Here is a 25706-nt window from a genome sequence, read left to right on the forward strand (position 1 = left end):
GTCCAACATGGGGCATTGCCTGGCCTGTTCTCCCAGTGGCTACCCCTGAAGCCCTCATCTTACCAAAGGCTTACCAGATGAACCCAATACAGTGCTACAGGAGATTCCCAAGTAACATTTCTTTTCTCAACACTAAGTACTTTTTCTGAATTCAGTTTTGTAATGAACAACTGTCTATTTTTCTTAAACAGAATTTAAAAGATGAATGGACATTAAAAGCAACTGAGCTGCAGAAAATGAACAGCAGAGGAACACTGTTATGTAGTCTGATTAGTGCTGTGACTTCTCCTGCAAAACTGAGAGCAGTTGCAAAATCAGGTATGCATTCACATAATCAGGTAAGCCTAAGCCTTTTAAGCCCTTAAGAAAAAAAAAAAAAGAAGTTCTGCAGCCTTTGGCTAAGTTTCTGAATATTATGGCTTAGAAGAAATCATTTAGCTGTGTCTGTTCTGGCCATTGTTTGCTGTGATTCTCATTTCAGCTGTGTCTAACTGCGGTAATAATTCAGTACGAATTCTGATTGCTTTACATTGCCAAAATAGTATAATAGCACTTTGATGTAAATGATTGACAAGTCTTGATCCTAGGAAAATTTTGATTATGAGCAACTGACTTAATCTGATTGATGTTCACGTATCAGCCAAATCTGCAAGTAGGACAAATATGAACCTTACCTTTGCAAACAGTAATATACCTGTACGCCTTTGCTCTCAGGGATACGTTTTTTATTGCTAGTCCACGTGACGTCAAGCAAGCACACAGTTGTTTGCAGAATCATGGACTTATGTTAGAAGGGTGATGAGGGCATTACTCATCTAAAAACTGTGCCTAGACTAACTGCTATCCCAGTATGACAGCATAATTAATGTTAGTTTATAATCTAGTTGAAACAACAGCATGAAAAGGAATCAACTCCATATTCCAGAGTGAGTTTCCTGGACCAAAATGTGCTTCCAGTCTGGATTTTTGATCAACTCCTATTTACCTGTAAACAGATCTTAAAGATAGCAAATCTACTTTCATGAAATTTCTGTACTGGATATTAATCTGTTCTACAGAATCTAGCAAGTCTGCTATGTTCAAGCCATAAGCTAAAGCATGTGGTATCTAGGGCATTTTAATGACCATAACCATGTTTTCAGTCACTTCTTTAACTTATTTCTGGACTTTGTCAGTTCAAATGCGTTAGCCTTCATAGGTCATTTGCAAAGGACAATGGGAGGACAGGACTGCCAGTGGATACCTATTTGGCAAGAGTAGAGCACTTTATTTTTCATATTTCTTTGTATTAGCTACTTCTGGTTTCATCCTTGTTTGAATTTGGAATAAAAATCTTCAAAGAACATTTTGGAACCTTACATAGGATATTTATGCTTTTTCCTGTGCTCCTCTCTCTACCTCTATACATCCAGAAAGAAAAATAGCATATAGGAGCAGGTGTAATCCTCCAGATAAGAATATTTGCCCTCCTAGACAAGAGATGTGCTGTGTATCAGTTAATCACAGTTATAAATACCGGAGTCCAGCTGATAGAGCATGAAGATTTACAAGGCTCTAGTAAGGGGCTGTGACTTATCTTATCTGTTTATTTGCTCTTGCCATCCTCTGGCTGCCACTAATGTGATCCTCACGGTCCAGGTGGTATTGTGGGGTGGATCCACAGCCTTCTTCAAGGCAGCCATTAATCTTTCCCTGTTAACTGCCCATCTGAGAATACATATGTGTAGGAGAGCAGGAAGTTGTTCTCCTGGCTGCTCTCTACGCAATGACTTTGTCTCCCAGTTCTGTGGTCTGACAGCATTTCACAAAGGTTACGCAGCCCTGGATCCAGAGACTTTGAAATGCTGTTTAATTAGTGACAGTGACAGGACTTCACGTTAACAATAAGGTTTCCACATCACCTTCCCTGGAACAGTGTGGAACATGTTGAACCTTGCTGATGATGAGATAGAAAGGCATTTGTCCTGTTGACATCAAGAGCATTTTGTACTGAGGTACAGTACTGCTAAAAGTGGGTAAAGGAGTTGAATAAGCTGTGTCTTTGGTTATGGTTTCTGCAATGTCCACTTCAGTCTTCCTTGCTGCCTGATGTTAAGTGCTTTCCTCATGGTTTCAGTGTGAGACAGTGCCACTCTCCAGGTCATGAACATGGTTGGGTAAAAATCTGTAAGTAGTGGGGAATAGATTCCTTTTTGGGAGGAGAAACTGACATTAGCCATATGGGTGTAAGTAGGCCTCACTGCTAGGATAAAGACCTTTGTCCATGATATTCATAGTATTGTAAGCTGCAAGACTGCTCATACATCATATGTATGCATAATTTACATGTGCATGCATGTACACACCTGTACACTATGCATGTGCTGTGCATATGTGATACTATTTATGGTGAGCTGAAGCAGGGTAAAAGAAAGAATGGCCTTAGGAAGTATAAAGCTATCTAAATAAAATGTTTATTGCAAGATTAGCATGCAGATGTTTCTTCAGTTCTTATAAGGGCTATGTAATGTTGTTCTGAAGAGGAAATGTAATGCTGGAGTTTTGGTGGGAAAAGGGCCAGATAAGAATATGACTTAGTCCCTCTTGATCGGTAGGTGGCACAGTGTTGAATGGTGAAGGAGGAGCTCCAGGAACTCAGGATTTTCTGAAAAACAAAGGTGAGTAATCAGTAAGTAAAAATTTCAGGATGTGATAAAGAAGTGTGTTTGTGAACTACTGTTAAACACATAAATATGTTGAAAATGTTGCATACAGCCTGTTGCAATGGGCTTTTCTAGACAAATTTAATACTGTCTTTGCATACGGGAATTATGTTGACTAGTAAGATGGTACTAAAGTTAATTTTAAAAAGACCTGCCTTCAATATTTCCTTTGAAAAAAGATCACATCTTTGTTTTCTGAATCAGTATGAGCTTATGTAAGAATGTAGAGTGATAACTATTTTAATGTAACATATAGCTTTTGAGAAAATTATTACTCTGTAGTGAGATTAGGCTTTTTAACACCAATTAACATACATGGCATGAATGCATACGTACATATACAAACACAATCACGTTACATACATTTCTATCACTATGCATGCCCAGTTCCTGTTCAGAAACAAAGGAACTCATATACCATTTCTCACATCTGCAATGCTGGTTCTTCTAAACTACAGTCTGCTTAGTACGCAGTCTGTCTCCTAAGCTGTTTCAGTGATAACACACGTTTATAACAGTGCTTGACTACGAACAGGATACGACTGTAGTGATGTCAGACTGACATACTGATATCTGTAATGTAGTCCAGTATGTTTAACGTGCTTGAAATACCAAAATAACAACAGGTAGGAAGAGTGTAAGATACTTTACCCACATGTATTAGAGTAATGATTCCCGTGAAAAGAAAAGCTCTTGCAAACAGAAATGTGTATTAGGTCATTCAGATGCACTGTTAGAACATTTGGAGTGAACAAGAACTAACTCCTAACATGTTCAGAAAGCTTTTGCCTTGAGGGACTATTAGGTGGTGTAAAGCAGAGTACTGTTCAGAAATTCTTGAAGTCTAAGTGCTGTTTGAAGTATGAGTGGTCTCTACTATAGTCTTTGTTCATCTCTCCTCTTACAGAACTGACAAGTGTTCAACAAGCCATGTCCGATGTAAATCATAGTTATGAAGATTTGGGAGTTTCACTGAAGAAAAAGATTTCGGAACTAGAAAGTATGCTTTCAAAAATGCAAAACATTCAAGAAGAATCAACTTCAATGATGCAGTGGTTACAAAAAATGGACAAAACTGCATCAGACTGGGAAGCTGCTCCAACTGACAGTGAAGCTGTTAAAGCCCAAGTTGAACAACATAAGGTACTTACATGTCTTTAAAAAAATATTCTTTATTGCAGTTATTGGGGCAATTCTATTTGAACAATTCATATCTCAGCATAATTTAATGTTGCAGAGAGTATTTTAATGATCCCAGTAAACATGCCAGTCAAGCTTCGAGAAAATCTGGCAGACTTTTGTCAGTGGAGTAAAAGAAATGCTGGGTCAAAGAGAAGGAATTTTGTACGTAAAAAAAAACAACAATAATTGTGATGTCCAATTTAGATAGGAAAGAGTATATTGATTATGCAGTGTACTTTTTAAAATATCTGTAGTGATTTAGATATGTTTACTGGACTATGTATGAGATTATATGTCTATCTATCCAAAAGCTGTTTCTGCAGCTGCTGGTTCCTTGACACTCCACAGATCTCCTGCAGCTGCGGAGGCTTAGGTCTGTTCCAAGGCAGCATTTCTCTTCAGCAACCATGCCATGCATGCTAAATCATATAGCTGCACAAAAGTCTCCTCCTCCCCCTTTTAATTGATATGAGAAAACCACTAAATCAGCAGTAAGCTTCTGACCAGTTTAAGCATTAGGAATGTGTGCTTGTAGCAGTGGAGGACAGTATTTCTATGTGTAAACATTAGTCTATAAAGTGAAACGTAATAGGTAGACGTTGAAGGGAAGATTTCTTTCCTTGTCTGTAATTGTGGATAAATAAGGACAGAATTTGATGAAGGTAAGGTGTATTTTTTTACACCTGGTTGTCCACCCTCAAAAATGAACCTGAATAACTACTGATTTTCTTTGAGTTTGATGTTCCTCAGACTTGGCAACATTTCAGCCCTAAAACTCATACTCTATGTAGAAAAATCCTTGTTCCTTTTTTTTTTTTTTTTGTAGTAAAGATTATTCAAAGCTGACAAGACCATCTTACTCCACTGTGCTAATAGAAGAGTATTCATACTCAGTTGGAAAACTGAGTGATTGTTCCAACCAAATGCAGTTGGACCTTTTACTTATAATTCTAGATTAAGCACAGATTTGTTCAGTGTTTATTTGAATGGGATTTTTTAGGGATAGCTAAAATGCAACTCCACAGTGCAAAGTCTGGCAGCTCTACGTTCATATAGGCGACTTTTGCCAGGGATTCACTTCCATCTGTAAGAACTGCATGAAGTATTCTCTGCTGGGACATCTCAGACCTACTGCTAGGTTTGCCCTTAAACTATGGTGCTCTCTTAATGGCTGTTCTAGCAGTAGATCTGTGACAGCAGAACTTCCGGCAAGCTGCTCTGTATTGATGCCTACTTGGGGTATTTCTGCTTTGAACTTTACCAGGCATTAGTCAGTTGGCATTCTGTACAAGAACAGATTTTAACTATGTGTATGAGGAGACCTGGTGGATCTTATCTGTTTGAATTCTTCTAATTCTGTCACTCATTCAAATTAAACAGTTATAGTATTAACATAATTTATATAGATCAGGTCATTTATTCCAAAGAACGTGACCAGCCAATATGTGCCATTAGAAAGGATTTTGATACTCATAGCAGAAAAGCAGTATGTAAGTACTAGATATTAATGGTTTATTTTCATGCTTGGTATCTCAGTATAATGGACTTCAAAAATAACTTTCAGTTCATCTTTAATCTCTTTTTCTACTACTTGATTTTGCAGCTATTTGAAACTGAATTAAAGCAAAGTGAGAATAAAGTGCAGGAACTAAAGGACAAAGTGACAGAGCTATTGGAGAAGAACCCCAACTCTCCTGAAGCACCCAAGTGGAGACAAGTATTGGATAAAATAGGTACTTGAGTAAATTTATAATATAACGCAGACTTATTTGGAAGTCATTTTATTGGTAGGTTTTTTATGTTGTAGCAATAATTAGTATTTTTATTATCTTACTCCCTCCCGTGCGTTCTGTGGAAATAACTTCCATTTCAAGAGGGTAGATTTGGAATACCTCCACTAAAATTGTTCATCTTTGAATTTATATAGGTGAAATATAGGTGAGAAAGGTATACCTGAACTCCATGTCTTAGAGGGATGGATCTTTTTCAGGCAGTGTATGGATAAGACTTGAGTGTTAAGTTACTGCTCAGTTACAAAGTGTGGTATTAACTAATGAAGTTACAGCACTTTTCATCTAAACAACACTTTGAGTGGTTGATAATGTTCTTCTGCATGCTTTTGTTCCCATGCACCCAGAAGCTTTTGTGATTTTGTTGGCTTTTTGCCATTTTCTAAAGCTGACTTCATAGATTTTGCCATCTAAAAAAAGGAAAAAAAAGGAAATGACCATGTGTGTACAATAGATTTTGAGATAACACAGTGTGTAATTGTCATGAGCTTTTGAAGGGGAATTAATACAGAATGAACAGGGATCACAGACAGTGAAATGGCACAAGAAAACGAAAATAACACACACACAGTTCAAAGACAGTGTTAGCAAAACACTAAAGCTGAGTCAGCAAGCACTGGCAGTATCATAAAGTGAGGTGGGAAGTTCCAAGACATGAGACTCAACGGCTGCTCTGGAAGCCACTTGCTGCAAGTGGAACAGCTCACAGTTTGGCCTAGGTAGACTTAAGTTCACACTCTATAAAGAAGTATTATCGTTGCCTGTCATAGGTACCTGGTTTGGAAGTCTAAATTAAGCAGTTATTCTCCACAGGCTCCCAGTATAGTTATTTGAAAGAGATGTGCTCTTTCAAAAGGCAGTTCAGAGCAGAAGCCTAAATTAAGTCTTATGCTCAGGCTTGGAAAGATATCTTCTTCTTTATATGACTAAAAAGGAAGGATAATCAACCTAGATCAGGTACCTAAGTTGTAAGTGAGAGTAAAGCCCTTTGGTTCTTATGCCATTTGGAATCAAAGGCTAAATTCGGTGGTATTTCATCCAGTAATACTGTCATCTAATTTTACTGCATGCTCTATATTCATTGTTCTAAAAATGCCGCATGTGGCAGTGCTGAACTGCAGACCTTTATCCGAGTGTATATGGTTCTGACTGCTAGAAGATGAATTTGCCGTGTCACTGCAATAAGGCATCTGGAGTTAATCAGCGAGAAGCCTTATTAGAGAGTTCTGTTTATGTTTTGTATATAGTCTGCTGTCTGACAGCCCATCTGCTAAAACATGCATGCAATATGTCAACATTATATTGTTAGACTCCAAGTGGAAGGAGCTCAATCAAGTTACATCTGAGAGACAACAAAAACTGGAAGAGTCTTCAAATTACCTGACCCAGTTCCAGACTGCAGAAGCTCAGTTAAAGCACTGGCTTGTGGAAAAGGAGCTAATGGTCAGTGTGCTGGGACCACTGTCAATTGACCCCAATATGCTGAATACACAAAAGCAACAGGTTCAGGTGAGTAAGGATAGCCAACACGCATTAATGATTTAAGTTTCTTCTGTGTTTTTGTTTGTTTGTTTGTGGGGTGTGGGTTCTTGTGTTTTGTTTTGTTTTGTTTTACATTTGCTTATCAGTAAATATCAGCTTGATTCATACTTGACTACAGTGATTACAAGAAAAAATTGCTGGGAGATTGAAGAAAGATCAGAACAGCTACAGGAAAAAATGGTCAGGACTTACCTGTCAGGAGTTACTAATCCTCAGATATGTTTTCTTTTTTAACCATCCTATGATGTCTTTGTAGTCTAATGAAAGCACTCCTGGGAGGTTTTATTAATTTGAGTGTGTATGTAGTATTTTATGTCAGTCCTCAAGTGCAGTCTATGCTGTAGAGCTGGCTTTTTGAGATTTTGTTCACATGACTGCATCAGTAGCTAATAAAAACAAGAAACAAATGAAAGGTAATATTGTGAGTGGATACTCAACCACAAGTGTGAAAAATAGAAGAAAAATATAAAGTGGAGCAGTTCATTTACAGAAGCATAGCAAACCACAGAAAAAAGAAACAAACATTGAATTAGTTGCAGCAACTGTAAATTCTAATTTCAAATATTTATATTGCTGCCAGTTACTTTTCAGCGTGGTGAGAGATAACATTCTTATTTTTTAGAAATAATATTCAAGTTGGTATATCCATATTGATTAAAACAAGCTGTTTAAAACATGAAATGTTTTCTAATATGATGTGAAAATGACTTAAAAGTGTTTTGTGAATGCTTCAGAAATCTAGAAAGCTGGCATAAGGTTATCATGTATTACTTAACAGTCCTCAGAAGTTAAACCTAATTGACTTAAAAGAAAGAGTTTGGAACACTCTGTAAACTAAGACCATGATATTTGTTCCTTCTTTTGCACACACTTTCGACTTGTCAAAAAATAAAATACTAGGAACCAGTGATATAAACTTTAAAGGTCTTACAGTACACAGTCAGTCATTTTGTGAGTTATCCAAATATTCTCTGTAGTGTAAGGATCCACTGCAATATTATGTCACAATGCACCTTCTTTGAAGTTCTGTCTTCAGACAAATATCAAAACTGTCTAGGAAAGAAGCCACTGCTTGAATCTAAACAGTGATTATTTTACTTGGTACAGTTATTTGATTATGGTAATATTAACAAAAGTCATTGTTTACTTGTATCTGCTGATTCAATTTCCATTAGATGATGTGCAAATTAACCTAGAGTTTTCAGTTCTTTGATGTAAATGCTTGGAAACAACATTCAATATATGTGTAGAAGATGCAGTTATTTCACTGGCTTTTTTAAACTCAGATTAATTCAGTAAGGGAGCTTAGCTACAACAAATTCTACAAAGTTTTTGTCAGAAGCATTTTGCTTCTTTTCCATGAAATAAATTCTTAATTTTTTCTTTATTCTCAGATTCTGCTCAAAGAGTTTGACACCAGAAAGCCACAATATGAGCAGCTAACTGTGGCTGGTGAGGGGATTCTGAAGAGACCTGGTGAGCATCCCCCCTCTCATGAAATTGTAAAAGAGCAGCTGGCAGCTGTGGCACAAAAATGGGACAACCTAACTAGCCAACTGAGTAACAGATGTGACCGAATTGACCAAGCTATAGTGAAAAGTACGGAGTATCAAAGCCTACTCAGAAGTCTGTCTGATAAGCTAAGTGCCTTGGATAGCAAACTGAGCAGCAGCCTGGCTGTGAGTACACAGCCTGATGCTGTGAAACAACAACTGGAGATTGCTAAAGAAATGAAGAAGGAAATAGAACAGGAAATGAAGAATATAAATGCAGCTCAAGTTCTTTGTGAAGAGCTCTCAACACTGGTTGGAGAAGAATATTTGAAAGCAGAACTTACAAGGCAGTTAGATGGCATCCTCAAATCATTTAAGGATATTGAGCAAAAATCAGGTTAGTATTTGTTTTAAACGAAAAATAATTATGGCATAAAATAAAGCATCATTTTAACATTTGTCTTTAATGTCAGTACTAAGATGTTGAGTGAGCTGAGCCTAATACTAGCTGTCTATCAGTCCAACAGTACATTAGAACTTAGGAGAATGTCTCCATGCTTTGAAAAGGCAGAAACAATATGTCACAGTACACAACTGATTTTTGTTGATTTGTTCATTTGTTGACACAGTACTTCAGATCTCTAGCGAGCAGTTTTGGAGAGAGTTTAAAATAATGAAAGTGCTGCTCTCCTCATCTTTGCCTTCAGGTACATCCTTACTCAGTTAGAATACTAAAGTAGATGCTGTTCACTGAACTATTTAACTACATAGGTCCACAGAATAAGCTAAAATTGTAATTTTTAGGCAAGCACCAGTGAATGGCTTGACAAAAACGAGTGGTAATTGTATAAAACTGCCTGTGGCAGAACTGCGTTGGTTGTGTGCAGCCTTTTCTATTCTGTGAACAACAGAACTGAGCGAGAAATAGAGTGCGAGCAATTTCATATTTTTTCTCCCAAGCAGTCTCAGTTTTAGCTTTTTAATTTCCTCAGGTGACAAGGAACATCAAAGGATCTCCCTAAAAACAAATAGTACCTGCAGGCCGTGAGTTAGGCACTACTAGGCCATGTTGCTTGATATTCTCTGTGCTTACACTTTATAATATTATAAAACACAACTGCGTGGTTTTTACCCCCAAAATTGGCCTGAATAGGACTTGTGTAGACACAAACCAGCTAAGCTCACCTGACTTGATTCATGTCCAGATGCCTTTGTTGCTACATGTAGCACAGATACAAGACTATCCCTTGAAAGAAACTTCCTTGTCTTGAAGTTAAACACTAACATGCTGAGAACATGCCTTCCACCCACTAATGATCATCCATAATAAAGTCAGTATTAATTATTATTTCTTCATTGAATACTAGCAGTTTCTGATAATAAGCCTCTATGCTGTCTTATCCGTAGATAATCACGTTCAGCAGCTTCAGTCAGCATATACCACTTCTCATCAGTTCCAGCAAACATCTAAGGACTTTCAGGCCTGGCTAGACGGAAAGAAAGAAGAGCTGAAACAGGCTCGTCCTATATCAGCCAAACTTGAGACCTTGCAGTCCCTAATTGAAGAACAGAAAGATTTTATGAAGACCCTTACCAATGAAATCAGTTCATATGAAAAAATTGTTGCAGAAGGAGAAAGTATATTACAGAAGACTCAAGGAGCTGATAAAGCAGCTTTACAGGATCAAATTGCCACACTGAGAAGTAATTGGGATGAAATGGATAAGGAGGTAAAAGAAAGGCAAGGTAAATTAGCAGATTGTCTGGAGAAAGCACTCAAATACAAGCAGCATGTAGAAAGTTTGCAGCCATGGATAGAGAAATGCCAGAGCAACCTGTCTGAATTAAAAGTCGGCATAAACCCTGTTGAAATAGAAAATTCTGTTGTTCAGGTGAGGGCCTGGCAGAAGGACCTGGATAAACACCACGGGATAGTGGAACTACTAAATAATACTGCTGAAAGTTTGCTCAGTGCAAGTCAAACAGATAAAGAAATTGTTAAAGAAGAAACTAAGGTACTGAATGAGAAAGTGAGTATGGTCACAGAACAGTTGCATAAGAAGAGAGAGTGCTTGGAAAATATGGCACAAAGGCTAAAAGAGTTTCAGGAATCATCCAGGGAAACAGAAAAGCAGCTTCAAAGTGCTAAAGAGCACCTGGAAGCTCACGATTCGCTTGGACCTCAGTCTTTCAGTAACAAACACCTGACAATGATGCAGGCCCAACAGAAGGCTTTACAGGCTTTAAGGCCTCAAGTTGATTTAGTAAAAAAGCTTGCTCAAGACCTGGTAGTAGAAGCTTCTGATTCAGCGGGTGTTTCTGACCTTTTGCTTCAAGCTGAATCTTTGGAGCAAGAATATACTGCAGTGAACCAGCAGGTTGAAGATAGGTGCTCGTTCTTGGAAACAAAACTTCAGGGAATTGGTCATTTCCAAAACAGCATCAGAGAGATGTTCTCTCAGTTTGCAGAGTTTGATGATGAACTTGATAGCATGGCTCCAGTGGGGAGAGATCTTGATGTACTGCAATCACAGAGAGAGGATATAAAACATTTCCTGAAAAAGTTGGAAGATCTTATAATGAATAATGAAAATGCTAATAAAAACTGTAAAATGATGCTAGCCACAGAAGCTGAAGCTTCTCCTGATCTTGTTGGTATAAAACGGGACTTGGAAGCATTAAATAAACAGTGCAACAAACTACTAGACAGAGCAAAAGCCAGGGAAGATCAAGTGGAAGGTACAATTAACCGTGTTGAGGAGTTTTACAGTAAGCTAAAAGAATTTTCCAGTCTGCTTGGGAGAGCTGAAGAACATGAAGAATCGCAAGGTCCTGTTGGAATGGAAACAGAAACTATTAATCAGCAGCTGAATACGTTCAAGGTAGGAAGGTTTCTTTCTTACTGCTATCACTCATTTTACCACAACACAGCTTCATTCAGTATCAGTGTGAAAATGGTTAAATGCAGACCCTGGAGAAGTCTTGTTTCACATCAGTCTGTTCTACCCATATGCCTTTTATCTGTCTTAAACAAGGTACCTTGCAGTGATACTGGGTGTAAATTATTTATTGTGCTTTGGTGCTGAAATGAAGCGCAGATCTTGGCGTATTTTAGACTACAAGAAATGAATTTCCAGTGCTCACTGGAAAGGTTTATAAATTGCACAGGTGTAAGCAGTGTTTGAAGAAGATCGTAAATCTCCTAATGGCTGTACAGTAGCACTCTGTATTATGTGCTGCTTTGGATTCATTCCAACCTAATATCAATTCAGATGTTTTTGTGGCTTGGAAATTAGTTTGCAGTTAATCATAAAACAAGCTTCCGTAACATGGTTTATCAAATCAGAAAGATCAGAAAGACAACCGTGTAAAAAAAGTAATGACATGCTTGACCCAACAGAGGGTGCTTTTTGCTTGTTGAGACTAACCCACGTCAGAGAGGAAAACTGAGCACTGAAACTTCAGTGCCGTTTCAGCTGAAAGTTACAATCAGTGACAGTGATCTTTTTGAATGTGTAAGTAGAGACAAAAATCTGGAACAAATGGTTACATTACAAAGAGATTCCATTAGATTGTTAGGATTAAAATTGTACGTCAATCTGTCACAACAAGTCTGCCTCTATGTAAAAGGGAACCCAATGTCTTTGTAAATAGTAGAGCACATTAGAAATGGGAAAATAACATAGCTAGTGCTATTTCTTATGCATGGTCCCACTGCTGTCTTTTGTAAGGATAGGGGACAAGATGTCCAGCAATTGCAAACATCAGGAATGAGATCCGTGGCTGGTCTGTGTAGGAAGATAGTGTCTCCATAACCAAAGAGTTTGTAGGTAAAAAAGACATAAAAACCTTCTGCGTGTTTATATGCAGAAGAGTGCTCTATGATTGCATTTATTTTAGGTATTTATAAACTTAGAAATGTGCTTTGCATTAACCAACTGTTTGAGGTCATGGAATTGCTTATGCTTGAAAACACAGTGCCATTAACCAGGAAGTGAAACATGATAAAAAGGTGAAGGGGGTGCTCAAAGAAGTGAACAGCAACTGCAGTAATAAAAACCAGAGTGGGGAGCACTGGAAGAATGGAAATAAGTAAGCAGGGAGAACAGAAGAGGAAAATTTGTTATGTAAGGGCAGTAAGGAGGAGGGTAGGGTCCACAGTTGATCTCCCAGTGCTCCGTGTGAGAGGTGCTGGCATACATGATGGCAAAATTACAGTAGGTGTATCTCTTCGTACTCTTGCTCTCTCTTCCAGAGAGCAGTTCTACCTGAGGCAGCACACTGTGGGGAGACTGGCTCCCAGCAGTCCTGCTCCGCTCATGGTGCTTTGCTCACAGGTTTCTGCGTGCACACAAACACACACAACCTGAAAATGTGGCTTTGGCCACAAAGGCACAGTCTAGCCCCTTATGTCTTTAGCTTCTGCAGTCAAGTGCAATCAACTTCTATTCCTCAGGAGTAAAGCAAAATGTTCTTTGTAGACAGATGTATTCACATGATATCTTCACTCTCTTTGGGGAAGAATCTTGTGTTGTGGGCCAGAGGTGGTTTTTGTGGTTGGACCAGTTTTTATGTGGAAGAGTGGAGCTTTGTGAATCTTCTTGGCATGACATGAAAATGCACAGTTATTTAAAAAATAAATAAATAAACAGACTTTGAGTTGTATTTCATGTAGGTATATAGTTATATGCACACATACATACTTGTTTTATTTATATTACTTCTTCGTAATGCACTTTTTCCAGTCAGGATAAAGTATTAAATTGAAAGTACTTACTGCCAGTGTTAGAATGTATTTATTTACAATGCAGAGATAAAACTTGTTTTCTGTCAAGGAAAATCTCCAGTGGAGTTCATTTGCAAGTAGGCTTCATTTGACTGTTACTTCACAAAGTACACCAGGAAGAGAATAATCACATGAAGAATTTGTCTCAATTAATGTAAAACACACAAAATTAATTACAAATTAATTCAGCTTTGTTAGACGTTCTCCTCCCCAAAGACTTTATGGAATGCATATATTGGTACGAAAGGAAATTTCAGTAGACGAGATCTGTTTGGCTACACTGATTCTGTCTCCTTTCTTGAAAAGCAAAATACAAAAGAATTCTACAGGAGAGCCCTGTGTTTGTGTAGCCACATAGTGCCAGGATGTTTGCACACGGAGCACTATTTCCAGCTAGGTTCTCTGGGAAAGAGGAAAACCCCAGAAACTGAGCTGCTTTTACTTCTTGTAAACTTTGCTCAATTATTTTTAATACTGTAGGAATTCTTCTTATCAAAAGCTACATAGAACTGCTGGAGATTCCATCAGCATATCGTTCGTTTGATTTTGGCTTTTAGTTTCAAAATAAAAGAGGTAGTTAGAAGGCAACAACCTTTAACAAGACTCTATTGGATTTTTTAGCTAGCCTGAGTATTCCTATCAATTAGCTTGAACTAAGAGTTTAATTGGTTTATGTTGGTTGTGTAGAGTGTCTGTCCTCCAGTTTTCACTTTGAGTGGAGATAATGTTGACAAAATAATCAGAGATTTCTCTATATACTCAAATAAGAAACAGAAAGTATTGCACTTCCCACGCACTGATTTACAAACACCCTAATAGGTACCAACTTTCCACAGGTATTACTGTGGTTAGGGACTATGTTAGAAAGCATAAAGAGCTTTTGAGAGCTACTGCTATTGAAAGTGACTGATGCATGTGAAAGCCTTCAGAGAATATGTTTAAAAATGGTAAAATACCTTTTTAAATATGAATAAAATCATTTTGTGGTGTAACAAATATGGACCTATCGCAGTCACATACTGACCCGATAACATGACAGAGCACCCTCTGCATTCAATGAGGATCTGCTTGTGACTGTTCTGGGTGGGGAAGAAGCTCAGATGAGAGGATCTCAAAAACACTTTACTCACCTTTTACCATTATAGAACGTGTTTTTAGTTTGAGAAGACAGAGCTGAGTTTCTGTTTGATGTAATTTACAGTGTTTTGGCTACTCGATGGAGCAGGCAGAGTACGTGAGAAGAGAGAACTTCTCTCACGTGACTTAAATATTTTAATACGTAGCCGACTGTATCAAAGCAGTGAACAAACAAACAGTGTGGTGCTGTTGTATTTCCTGCGTGAAGTCTCTCCTGCTCACTGCCCAACTGGGAGAGCTTCAGCTGCATGTAGTTAATGCCCTGGCTAAGTTCTAACACTGAGTGCCATATGCTGTCCTTACACCGGGGGCTGCATTGTCGCTATGCTGACAGCTCCGCTCACACAGGAGGTGGAGGTCTCTGTCCATTACGGGTTGATTTATGCTGCTGAACAGATTGCTTCTAGTGTACCGTCAACAAATTATCCGTGGCTCTTAAGCAGAACACGTTGCCTCCCCAGAGCGGAGAACGAGCCGCTTCGAGCGGTGTTGGTTTCCCGGCTCGGCCGGGCCTGGCCGGGTAGCACTTCGCTGGGCCTCTCCGGTACCCGCGCCCCTGCCCTGTGTGGCCCGGCCCGGCCTGTCCGCTTGTGGCCGCAGCGCCGGGGCCGCCCGGCGGGGGGCAGCGAGCAGCAGGAGCCGGGCACCTCCTCCCGCCGCGGCCGAGCGGTGCGCGGAGGCCGGGCGGGGTGGGTGGCGGTAGCAGATGTTGCCTGAAGAATGAGAAAGGGCGTTCCTTCCAGCTCGGCGCTGGGAGGACGCCCGTCAGCTCGCGGGAAGCCGAGCGAGCTTATCGACTTGGCTGGATGCTACCCGCCGGCGTGCGCGGCCGGATCGCCTTTTCCTCGCCTTCTCGTTCGGCCGGAGAGGAGCGGGGAGCGCCGTGCCAGCCGCCGCCTGCAGCCGGGACCGGCCCAGCCCGCGCCGAGCTGAAGCCGCCGTGCCTTCGCGGGAGACGCCGCGGTTGTGCTCCGCGACTGCCTTAAACGGGAGAGCAGCCCTCCAGGACGGGGCGAGGAAAGCGCCGGGCCGACCGACCGACCGACCGCCTGGATCCTGACGCGGGGGAACTAATGGCTGAGTCGGTTGGGCTCCTAGGAAACTATATTTACCTATGAAACTTGTGAAGAGCTTGGGACTCTCGGTTCGAAGTTATTTATAGCTACTGCCAAAGAAGCGAAGGGCTGTTTTATTCTTCGTGCTAGTCTGGATTTAACTTATTCCCACCCCCCACCCCCCCTCCCTCAAGATTTTCCCAGTGCCTTGGTCTGAGCCGTGCGCAGCCACCGCAGGGTCTGCCTTCCCGAGCTCCAGAACGATGCTTTATTTATAAAGGAGATGGAATTCTTCGACCCGGCTAAATGGATTACAGCTAATCAGTCACCTCTAAGAGATAATGTGCTGCCTTCGGTAATGCTCGCTCAATTGGAAGGCTTAATCTGCAGATTTAAGATACGCATTCTGACCTGAAGAAATAAGAGCGGCGTTCCATGGAGGGTTTTAAACATTTAAGCCACTGCTGGTTTTTGCTACACTCGGTTTTCCTGTGATATTGGAAGGTTTCTGTTCCTTTCTCACTCAAGCACTTTATATTTTCAATGGAAAAATAGCAAAACCCAAGCAACCAGTAACTCACATCCAGGTAAAGCTGCATTTAAACCAGTGCACTGATGACGACCTTAACCACCTCATAAGTTATCATGTACGTTTTATATCTATGCATCCTGTGCTGAGGGCAAGTTTACTGTAGTTTTTTAGGCTGATAGTGTTTTCTAAATGTTTCCCTCCTCTCTGAAAGTAGAGGGATTGTAGCATCTTGTGTGAACCCTTGCAAAATGGGGAAGCCACTTAGCAGGCCGGACTGTTTACGTCAGAATCCTCCGTGTGTGGGCAAAGGAGAAGAGGATGAAGACCTGAACATCGAGGACTGCTACGTTCCCCAGAGGTCCATCTACGACACCGTGCGGCTCAATGAGCAGATCGATTCGGGATCCAAGGGCAGCCTCTCTTCCAGGCACTTCACGGACCGGACCTTACCCTACAGTCACCGAACACTGGATATCGGCACGCTGTGCTCCAATGGTGCCCTGACGTCCTCCAGTGCTTTTGAGCTCCGAAGCCGCGAGGCCAAGAAGTTAGATGAGAAAATGATCTTTGACGCTCTCAAGCTGAACGGCGATGTCATTCGAGCGGGGGGATTGCCCAAAACGAAGTCTCACACAGAGAAAAAGGAGCACAGGCGGTCGTGGAGAATGTTCGTCCCGCCCAACTTTTCAGATTACACAAATAAAAGCGAATGCTCGTTCAGTGAAGCTGGCGACCTGTCAGATACAGCTAGATCGGGCAAACGCAAGTGGGGTACGAATTCTCTGACCTCAGAAGAAGATGATTCTGGTTTGTGCAGCCCTCCAACAGAAAGGGAAGAAAAACAAGACACGCTCTTAGCAGGGGAGCGAATGCAGACGCAGACTTTATCTTCTGCAGAAGACATCCAGGCAGTAGGTCAGCTCAGCCCATTCTTTCCAGCTCTGTGCAGAGAGCAGCAAGCCCCAGTGCTTGCAAGCAGCAGTGTTCTTGTCAGAGAGAGCTGCAGGCTGACTTCATGTGACATTTTGCCCTCTGGAAAAGTCAAACAAAGCAATTCACAGAAATGTGAGAGTGACCAGGAAGAGATGGGTGGAAAATACTCTTACTTAGAAAGTTTCAGAGAGGAAACTCTGACACATGGTGATCCTCTTCAAGGTGATGGAGGAAGCATTTTCCTGAGTAAAAATGGAGTGGAAAATGGCTATGACGTATGTGGAAAAATTAAAATGCAAGTCACAACAGTGGAGGGGGGTAATGTGGATGATGCTCCTCCTCAATTAGATGGTTACTGTATGAACGTTGCTGTAAATAATAGTGATATGGATTTAGCAAAATACGAGATTTTATCTGATCCAGAGGATTCGAGTATAGCAGATACAGGCTCAAATGAAATGACATTTTCTGTGCAGCAGCTTGAATTAGATTGCACTGTAAACTGTCCAAAAGCTATCCCAGGGAGAAGTGAACGCAATATCTGGACTACAGGCATACAAGAAACCTTAGATACAGTCTGCAATGGCCTATTGTCTAATAAGGTAATTAAAAAAAAAAAATCCATTTGTGAAATAGTTGTAATGTAACCTTAAGCAAACTTGCTTATAGTCTTCTTTACGTTTGACTCTTGTTGGGAACACTTTGTGTTTTATTAATTCAGCAGATGTAGTGGTCACAGACACTGGTGCAGAGCACACGAGATGTCCCAAATAGGTGTGGTGGTCAGTTCAGAAAATGAACGAGGGGCAATTTCTGACGGGGGTGATTACTTCCAGCTGTTCAGTGCATGGTTATTTATTGTCCAGATGGTGGCTGTTACTCTTGATTTGGAGAGCCTCACTGTGCACTGATGTTCACGTTCAGTTCTTACACAGATTGTGGTTAAAGGCAATGCCATTCAAGGGCAGCTACAGCCCATTTATTCAGGCTGAGCTGCCTTACTCATAAAGGTATAAGCAACAGTATCAGATTGTTGTGGTTTCCAAGGCATGTAGATTAAAGCCTCACTGCATGTTCTGAAAACCTTCCTTTGCATTTGCGTGCCTGAAAGTAGATCTGACGGCATGGTAGTGTTTTACAGGCGCTGGGTCTTACAGTGCTCTCAGAGTGGTGGGTGAGGTAGGAGCTTTGTAATAAGGAAAGGATGTTTATCACGTCTGTAATTTCTTTCTTCCCTCCCTGGTTGAAATCTGAGATACTTCAAGCTTTGTTGCTAAGTTGTTTGGGTAAACTTTGGCCTCAGCAATAATTGTAATTTATTTTAAGCTTCTCTTTGCAAAGAACGCTTGTGTTTTTAAAGGGCAGGTTATGGAGAGCAGTCCTCTGTGGCAGGACGTTGCTTTCAAAAGATGAGGCCTTATGGGGCATAAAAGAATTTGTTATTGATTCTGTGTAAAAAGATTATTCTGCCTTCTCTCTACTCTAAAGTCAAGAAAAAAAAAGGAACATTTGCCCTTTTCTGGGATCATCCGGCTGGTTGCATGCTGTAAGTTTTCATGTAACCACACTCTGCGTTTTCAGGGCTTTTTCTCTTTTTTGTCCATAATAACAAAATTCTTGTTAATTTAACAAAATATAGATGCTTAATCGATTTTACCCCTCGTCCTTGGTGTAGCTCTGCCCTAGCTTCTAGATTGACTTGTCAGCTCCTGGAAGTGTGCTCAGCCACCTGAGGGCTGCTGCTTTCAAAGAAATCACTTGCCATACTGTGTTCCGTGCAAAAGAGGAGTCATTGGTATGTTTGAAGTGATTCCTTCTTTTCAGGATGCTGAGAAAGGTTGCTTTGAATGCGCTAAATGTACACCAAAACTGTTACTGAATGCCGCTATAGAAATAGAAGGATTTAGGGTCAAAAGTTGAGCATTCTTTAGCTTTGTTTATTCATTGGTTATTTTTCACTGGCCTGTGTAATTAATTCAGGGGCTTTGGGCCATTTTCTGATCTCATTGACACTGGTGTCATTTCAGCCTCATTCAGTTGAATACAAGTGGTGATTTACATTGCTGTTGCTAATGGTAATAATCTGGCTCTGAAAAGCCTTAAGTACCTGAAAAAGTAAAATAAAGCAAACAGAAAACTGTTCAAATTGTTGTTTGGGTACTTTCAAAGCCCTGGAGTGATTTGCAAGAATGTTTCTGAATTAAAAACCATTCTCATGGGTGTCCCATGTGATGCTGTTTCAGCAGCATCTCTCCTGTTTCCTCATTTTATTATGTTTATGTTCTCATAAAACCTCCCTTAAAATCATTCTTTCTTCACCACTTCTTTAACTTTTAAGTTTTACTTTTGTCCTAACTTGGCAAAAAGTGCCCAGGTGTTTGTCTTGGTGTTTGCTTGTTTATGTAAGCACAACTTACAGTCCTTCTGTGCCTTTTTTTTTTTTTTCGTAGAGTTTATGGACAGATAATTGAACAGGTAGATGCATTTCTCTGGTCTTCAGATTTTTTTCCTTGATATGAAGATCTTCTCCCTCTTTCTTCTCTTTCTTCCTGTCTAGAACTACTCATGGAAACGTACATCATCCTACCTCAGTGGTGTACTACATCTATTCTGTTTATGTTAAATCCCTTATGGTTTTTTTGTTGTTGTTTTTTGGTTTTGGGTTTTTTTTTTTTTTTTTAAAGAAGGTCTGGAAAGGAATGATTTCCTTTCTTTTGGATACCAGTCAGCAAATTCAGCATATACATATATACATATATACATATGTATTATTTTTGCATAGTGTGATGCACAAGATGAATTTTATGTCTCATGTGTGTGTTGGTTTTCCAACTGCAGGTATTCCAGAAAGAAGAAATTGAGCCCCTGCAAGTTAAACAACAGGAGGTGAACTGGTTGGGTCAAGGCCTAATTCAAAGTGCTGCTAAAAGTACCAACACAGAAAGCCTTGAACATGACCTTGAAGATGTTAACACCCGGTGGAAAACTCTTAATAAGAAGGTTATTATTTTGTATACTCTTCTGCTTTTGTCGTGTCCTATGTTTTCCTTACTTCTCTACTTACATCTTTCAAAACACAGGAAATTAAATATTCTGTTACATTATTTTACACAATAACTTCAGTAGTAACTCTAAGGATAAGATTTATATCACTGGTTGCCAGAGATATTGGCTGTCATTATAAGGTTCTGTCAAACTTTCTGGAGGTCTCTCATGGCTTTTCATTGAGGAAAGACTCCTCCAGGGCTGTGTGTTCCCTTCTGCTTCAGCAGAACAGAGAAGTTTGATAACTCAGTGAAAGAGGCGAGAGTTGTGACACTCACAAGGGAAAGGCAGCAATGTCACTTGCAGTCAGCTGCTTTGGAGCAGTCCCTCTTTGGTATTTTTTCACATTTCTTCACTCCATTGTATTTGTGGACACTGGCTATACATGCTCAGTGCAGGACACAGTGATTCAACCCAGCTTAGTGTGACTAGTGGCACATTTCCTTTATAGTAAGTACCTTAAGTGTTGCCTGAAAATTTGGAAGGTGCTACTGCTTTGGAAAACTCTGCTGTAGATTTTTTTTCTGTGCTTTGAAGTATTATCTTCCTGAAGTAGTTGCTGTTGAAAATGGCAGGGACGGGAAGTCGAAATAGCATTCCGTTTCCGCTGCTCTCTGTGTTCCTGAAGGAGTGATGCAGCAGAGCCACAGACATTTGTGATTCACCTATGTGTCCTCTCCTTTCCTATGTCTTCTTTCCTTTGAAGGCTTTATTGCCCCTCAATTGCTTCTCAGGGTTCCTAGCTCACTCTTTTTGTAAGGAAAATGAAGAGCATAAGAAATATAAACATCCTGTCAGTGTAATTCATAATACTGTAGCTAAATGAAACAGGAGTGTCTCTTGAAATGGACTACTAGAGCAGACTCGTTTACTCGTCAACCTCTTTTTGGTGGATGACTGTAGAGATTAATGGTAAATTGTGCAACAGTGCTGTTACAAAAACCTATGAAAGTGAGAGTATGTGGTAATGATATTGCCAAATGTTGAGCAAATTTTAGCTACTTATTTCACAGAAATAAGGAAAAATAGTACAGTCAGGTGCTCTACTTTCTTTCAGGTTGCTCAACGTGCAGCACAATTGCAGGAAGCCCTCCTTCACTGCGGGAGATTTCAGGATGCACTTGAATCTCTGCTTAGTTGGCTCATTGATACAGAAGAACTTGTGGCTAATCAAAAGCCGCCATCTGCCGAATTCAAAGTTGTGAAAGCCCAAATACAAGAGCAGAAAGTAAGTAAAATATGTTCAGTCTCCCTCTTTTCACTGGAGAAATGAGAAGAAATCCTCATGTCTGTCAAAGCATGAGATCTCTTCAAGTATAGTGAGGTATATTTGACAGCCACCCATTTGGTACTCCAGAGTCTGTCCAGGCTTGGGAGAAGCTCCCACCTTCTAGGAGCTCAGGACATAGTGTGACACTGCAATCTGAGCTCTAGTTAGAATTACTAACAATCTCTTGGAAATAAATGTTAAAGTCCATTGGAAAAGAAGATAATTTTATTAGACTAGATCAATGAATTTCATTGCATCTCAGAGAAATAATGAATAGATTATATCATGGAATTTTGTATCTATTTACACGATTGCCTTTTGTGCTGCCAGATCTCGAAGGACATGCCTCTTTCTCATGTATGCTCCTACAGAATACCGCAAATACTTTAAATGACATGTTTTCTTAAGTGGTATTGGATGTAACTTGTTACCCTGTATATTTCGTCTTTGGGGTTGCCACATGTTTTCACCCTAAAGAAACCTAGGAGGTATTTTGGACTTGGCGAAGCTCTGCTGCTGTTGAGAAACTAAAATGAGCATGTATTTGGGGCCAAGGAAGAAAAGAGTGTCTATATTTGGTTAGCACAACATCACAATACAAGCATTGCTTTTCTTTTTTTTCTTTAAGAGTTTTTCAAGAAGTCTAGCTCCTTCTGTTTTTACACTTGTAATTTTACAGCGTTCCTTAATAACTCGATATCTCATTGCTTTCTCTCTAGCTTCTCCAGAGGCTGTTAGATGACCGCAAGCCTACTGTTGAGGTAATCAAGCGTGAAGGGGAGAAAATTGCAGAGTCAGCAGAACCTGCTGATAAAGTGAAAATCTTGAAGCAGTTGAGTTTGCTGGATAGTCGATGGGATGCATTGCTCAGTAAAGCTGAAACAAGGTATTTCAAATTCTTTTGTAGCTTTGAAAAATACAGATATAGCATGTGATGGATGGTCAAAAGCAGTATGTGGAACTCCCTAATGTAAAATATTTTAAATAATATCATCCTTGTTAGTACACTACATTACTGTATCTTGATGTTGATGTAATAGGTCCTCTGAAGGAACAAATGGGAAGTAGTGACTTGAAAAGAGCAAAAGCTTCTATCAGAATTGTAGGCTAGGATGTAATGATCTGCAGGAATTTACTGCGTATGTATATTTTGAACATTTTATCTCTGTTAGTTCATTAGTTTCTTGATTTCAAAACCACACCTCCTGTTTTGCATAGAATCAAGCAGGGATTTGAGACTTAACAAATAATAACAATGTTTCATTGAAACTTCAGGATCCTGACATGCTGCTACAAAGAGGTGGCACTCCTTTTGCTGTTTGGTGTTATCCCTATAATTAGTTTCTACACGTTGGTAACCCTTGTGCTGCCAGTTGTTGATGTTCTCTCTCAAGTTGCTAAGCTGGATTAGTTCTCAAGAAAAAAGGAGCAGAAAACACTCTACTAGAGATTGCAGTCCAGTTCAAGTTCCAATTTAGAAAGACACAGTATCTATGTATCCACACACTTACATATTTTATGAATTGTCTGTGTATAAAATATATGGCAGGTTATGAACTGTAAAGTGTCTGATGACATCAGTGTTTAAAGGACTTTGCTGAATGTATTTTCTGGGTACGGATTTTAAAAAGGACAGCCTTGGAGTAGGGAGGGAAAAGTATGCATAAGTGACCTGAAAAAAGATATGTAATTGAGAATGAGGAAGGATTTGGAAAGTTTAGGAAAATTATTTTAAGTGAGCAGTAAAACGTTTCAGAGAAGAGCAAATGGATGGATTGGATTTGAGGAATTAGAGCAACATTAAATTCAGCTGTGTTGTCTTCTATTCCTTCTGCTATCCTCTATAGTTCCTTTACACTGAATCTCTTTTGTTATTTCATACCAATGGTACAATTATTCATTGGTAGAGTAAACCACTAATAGATTATTATTTCTTTTTTTTTTTTTTTTAATTTATTGGAGGAATCTGAGTCATTGGTGGAGTAAATGTTAATGTCATGTTTAATTTAATATTCTTTTCCCAATCTGGTGATACTTAATTAAAAATCAAATTGCAGCTTTTCCCAAGCTATCTATTAGTTACAGGCTTGTCTCCATTTTCCTTTGCCAGTCTCTGGAAATGAGGAGATCTGAAAATCAGACCACAGTTCTGAAAACTAAGTAGAGTATTTCTATGAGCATTATATAGCTGACTGTGACAGGTCTGTAGGGTCTCCTTTGTTTGTAAGCCTAGGGAAGCATGTATAAGCATAGCTTTTACCTGTAATAAGATCCCCTGCTGAAAGACAATACCGTGATGGTTTTCATGTAGGAAAAAATACCTCTTAAAAGCCTTCTTGAGGGAAATTTTCTCGGCAGTGGCTGTAGAGAAGACTTCCTGTAATCAAGAACTTTCTCTGAAATGTAATAATCTGAAACAGAAGGGTTTTAGATACTTCTTTTTTATTTTGGAGGTCAAGTCTTAGTGCTTTATTACCATTGTCTCATTAGTTTCAAAGTAGAGTGAAGTAGAGCCACATAGTTCTGTTCACATCATTGAACAAATGTTAGAAGGTAATGTACAGTGCTGAGGAAGTGTGATCATATGTTCTGGTTCAGTAAAGTCTTTGCCTAACTTTAAAACGTGTAATCACAGAATCGCAGAATTGCAGGGGTTGGAAGGGACCTCAAGAGATCATCCAGTCCAACACCCCTGCTAAAGCAGACACCCTACAGTAGGATCTTTCTCTTGGGATGTTTATAGGAACCGTCAGTTGGAAGGCATCTCAGTGGTAGCACAGCAGTTTCATGAAGCTCTGGAGCCACTGGTGGAGTGGCTGTCGGCCACAGAGAAGAGACTTGCAAATGCTGAACCCATTGGAACACAGGCTTCCAAACTGCAACAGCAGATTTCTCAGCATAAAGTAAGATATGAACAACACATCTGCTCATGCCATTCTGTTTAAACTCATCTGTGAAGTAAGCACAATTTGGAAAGCTGCTGTGGTGCACTTGTATTTTACCATACTGATTTTTTTGCTGTAATTTGAGTTTTATTCATTTGTGTTGGCAATACATTCTTTTTAATTCAGTTTTTATTTAGTTCCACTTACATTTCTTTTATGTTTTTCTGATTTTCTTTTCCACTGTTCTTCATTATTTAAAAAATAGGCCCTAGAAGATGATGTCCTAGCTCACAATAAGAGTTTGCTTCAGGCCATTAGCATTGGTCAGTCTCTAAAGACTATGAGCTCCAGGGAAGATAAAGATATGGTGCAGGAAAAGCTAGATTCTTCTCAGGCCCGATACATTGAGATTCAAGAGAAGAGCAACAGCAGGTCTGAACTTCTACAGCAAGCGTACTGCAATGCTCAGATTTTTGGGGAGGACGAAGTTGAGTTGATGAACTGGCTGAATGAAGTCCATGATAAACTGAGCAAGTTGTCAGTCCAAGATTGCAACACAGAATTGCTTGAGAAACAGCACTCTGAACTACTGGTATTTTTATTTCTGTTCATTTATTATTTATTTTCATATGATTTATAATCCATATTTCATTTATTTTTCATTAATTTAATTTTGTTTTAAATGGAAATATGCTTACTCCAAATGAAAATAGTATTGTGTATTATGTCTACGCTTACACCAGTGGCATTTTCTCTTAGGAGCTTCAGGAGGAGATTCTTCTCAGAAAACAAAATGTCGATTTGGCTATACAAAATGGCTTAGAGCTTCTCAAACAAACAACAGGTGAGAGCTTTTAGAAAATTATGGTTCACCAGGCTTTTTTTTTTTTTCTTGTAATAATAAGTGCTTATGAGGAGTTTTAAGTGGAATATGTAAATATTAGCCCATGCTTGTTGGTTAAAGCACTTGTAGTTATCTATTTTAATAAAGGTATGAGATCAGAGTGGGTTATGTTTTGGAGCCAAATGTACTGTTAATATTAATGAGCAGAAGTTAATCTATGCTTGTAGAGAATTTGGTCCTTGTTTTCCCATTATTTTTAGTGGAAAATTGTCTTAGTGAACCTGCATTCCATTCCTAATAGCAAGTTATGGACATTACTCAGATTGGAGGGCTGTTTGGCCATGGACACAGTCAGTTCCCTGGAGACATTTGCAGAAGAACGAGATATTAGACTACCTTTTACTGCAAGAGGAGGGCTTTGTCCATTGGAGCTAATACTGTGGGAAAAGTTGCATTCCAGTTGTACGCAATGTGTCTGCTCTGTAGATCAACATCTGTCCAGATTTTCCA

The 25706-nt window shown here is 39.6% G+C and overlaps 1 protein-coding gene, 1 long non-coding RNA gene and 1 other non-coding gene across 52 annotated transcripts in view; 2 read left to right on the forward strand and 1 right to left on the reverse strand.

Moving 5' to 3' along the window:
- Positions 1 to 25706, forward strand: part of DST (dystonin) — a 295306-nt gene that overhangs the window by 208385 nt on the left and 61215 nt on the right. For 45 of the 50 annotated variants that reach the window (XM_015284861.4, XM_015284867.4, XM_015284863.4 and 42 more), the window contains 13 exons: positions 192 to 318; positions 2595 to 2657; positions 3610 to 3845; positions 5488 to 5617; positions 6984 to 7183; positions 8611 to 9106; positions 10117 to 11591; positions 19991 to 20152; positions 21255 to 21425; positions 22187 to 22353; positions 24211 to 24370; positions 24618 to 24944; positions 25112 to 25196. In XM_015284861.4, the coding sequence (XP_015140347.2) occupies positions 192 to 318; positions 2595 to 2657; positions 3610 to 3845; positions 5488 to 5617; positions 6984 to 7183; positions 8611 to 9106; positions 10117 to 11591; positions 19991 to 20152; positions 21255 to 21425; positions 22187 to 22353; positions 24211 to 24370; positions 24618 to 24944; positions 25112 to 25196 (3799 nt within the window). The remainder of the gene's footprint in view (positions 1 to 191; positions 319 to 2594; positions 2658 to 3609; positions 3846 to 5487; positions 5618 to 6983; positions 7184 to 8610; positions 9107 to 10116; positions 11592 to 19990; positions 20153 to 21254; positions 21426 to 22186; positions 22354 to 24210; positions 24371 to 24617; positions 24945 to 25111; positions 25197 to 25706) is intronic. The other 5 variants (XM_015284874.4, XM_015284876.4, XM_046939288.1 and 2 more) reach the window with 1 other exon arrangement.
- Positions 5011 to 5073, forward strand: MIR12264 (microRNA mir-12264). The gene has a single exon (NR_162029.1). It is a non-coding gene; the product is annotated as a microRNA mir-12264 (primary transcript).
- On the reverse strand, positions 5977 to 8613 carry LOC121110453. The gene is made up of 3 exons (XR_005858923.1): positions 8148 to 8613; positions 7409 to 7602; positions 5977 to 6084 (listed from the first exon to the last, which is right to left on the reverse strand). It is a non-coding gene; the product is annotated as an uncharacterized LOC121110453 (long non-coding RNA).

This window comes from Gallus gallus, chromosome 3 (assembly GCF_016699485.2).
Source record: "Gallus gallus isolate bGalGal1 chromosome 3, bGalGal1.mat.broiler.GRCg7b, whole genome shotgun sequence".
NCBI classification, from domain to species: domain Eukaryota; kingdom Metazoa; phylum Chordata; class Aves; order Galliformes; family Phasianidae; genus Gallus; species Gallus gallus.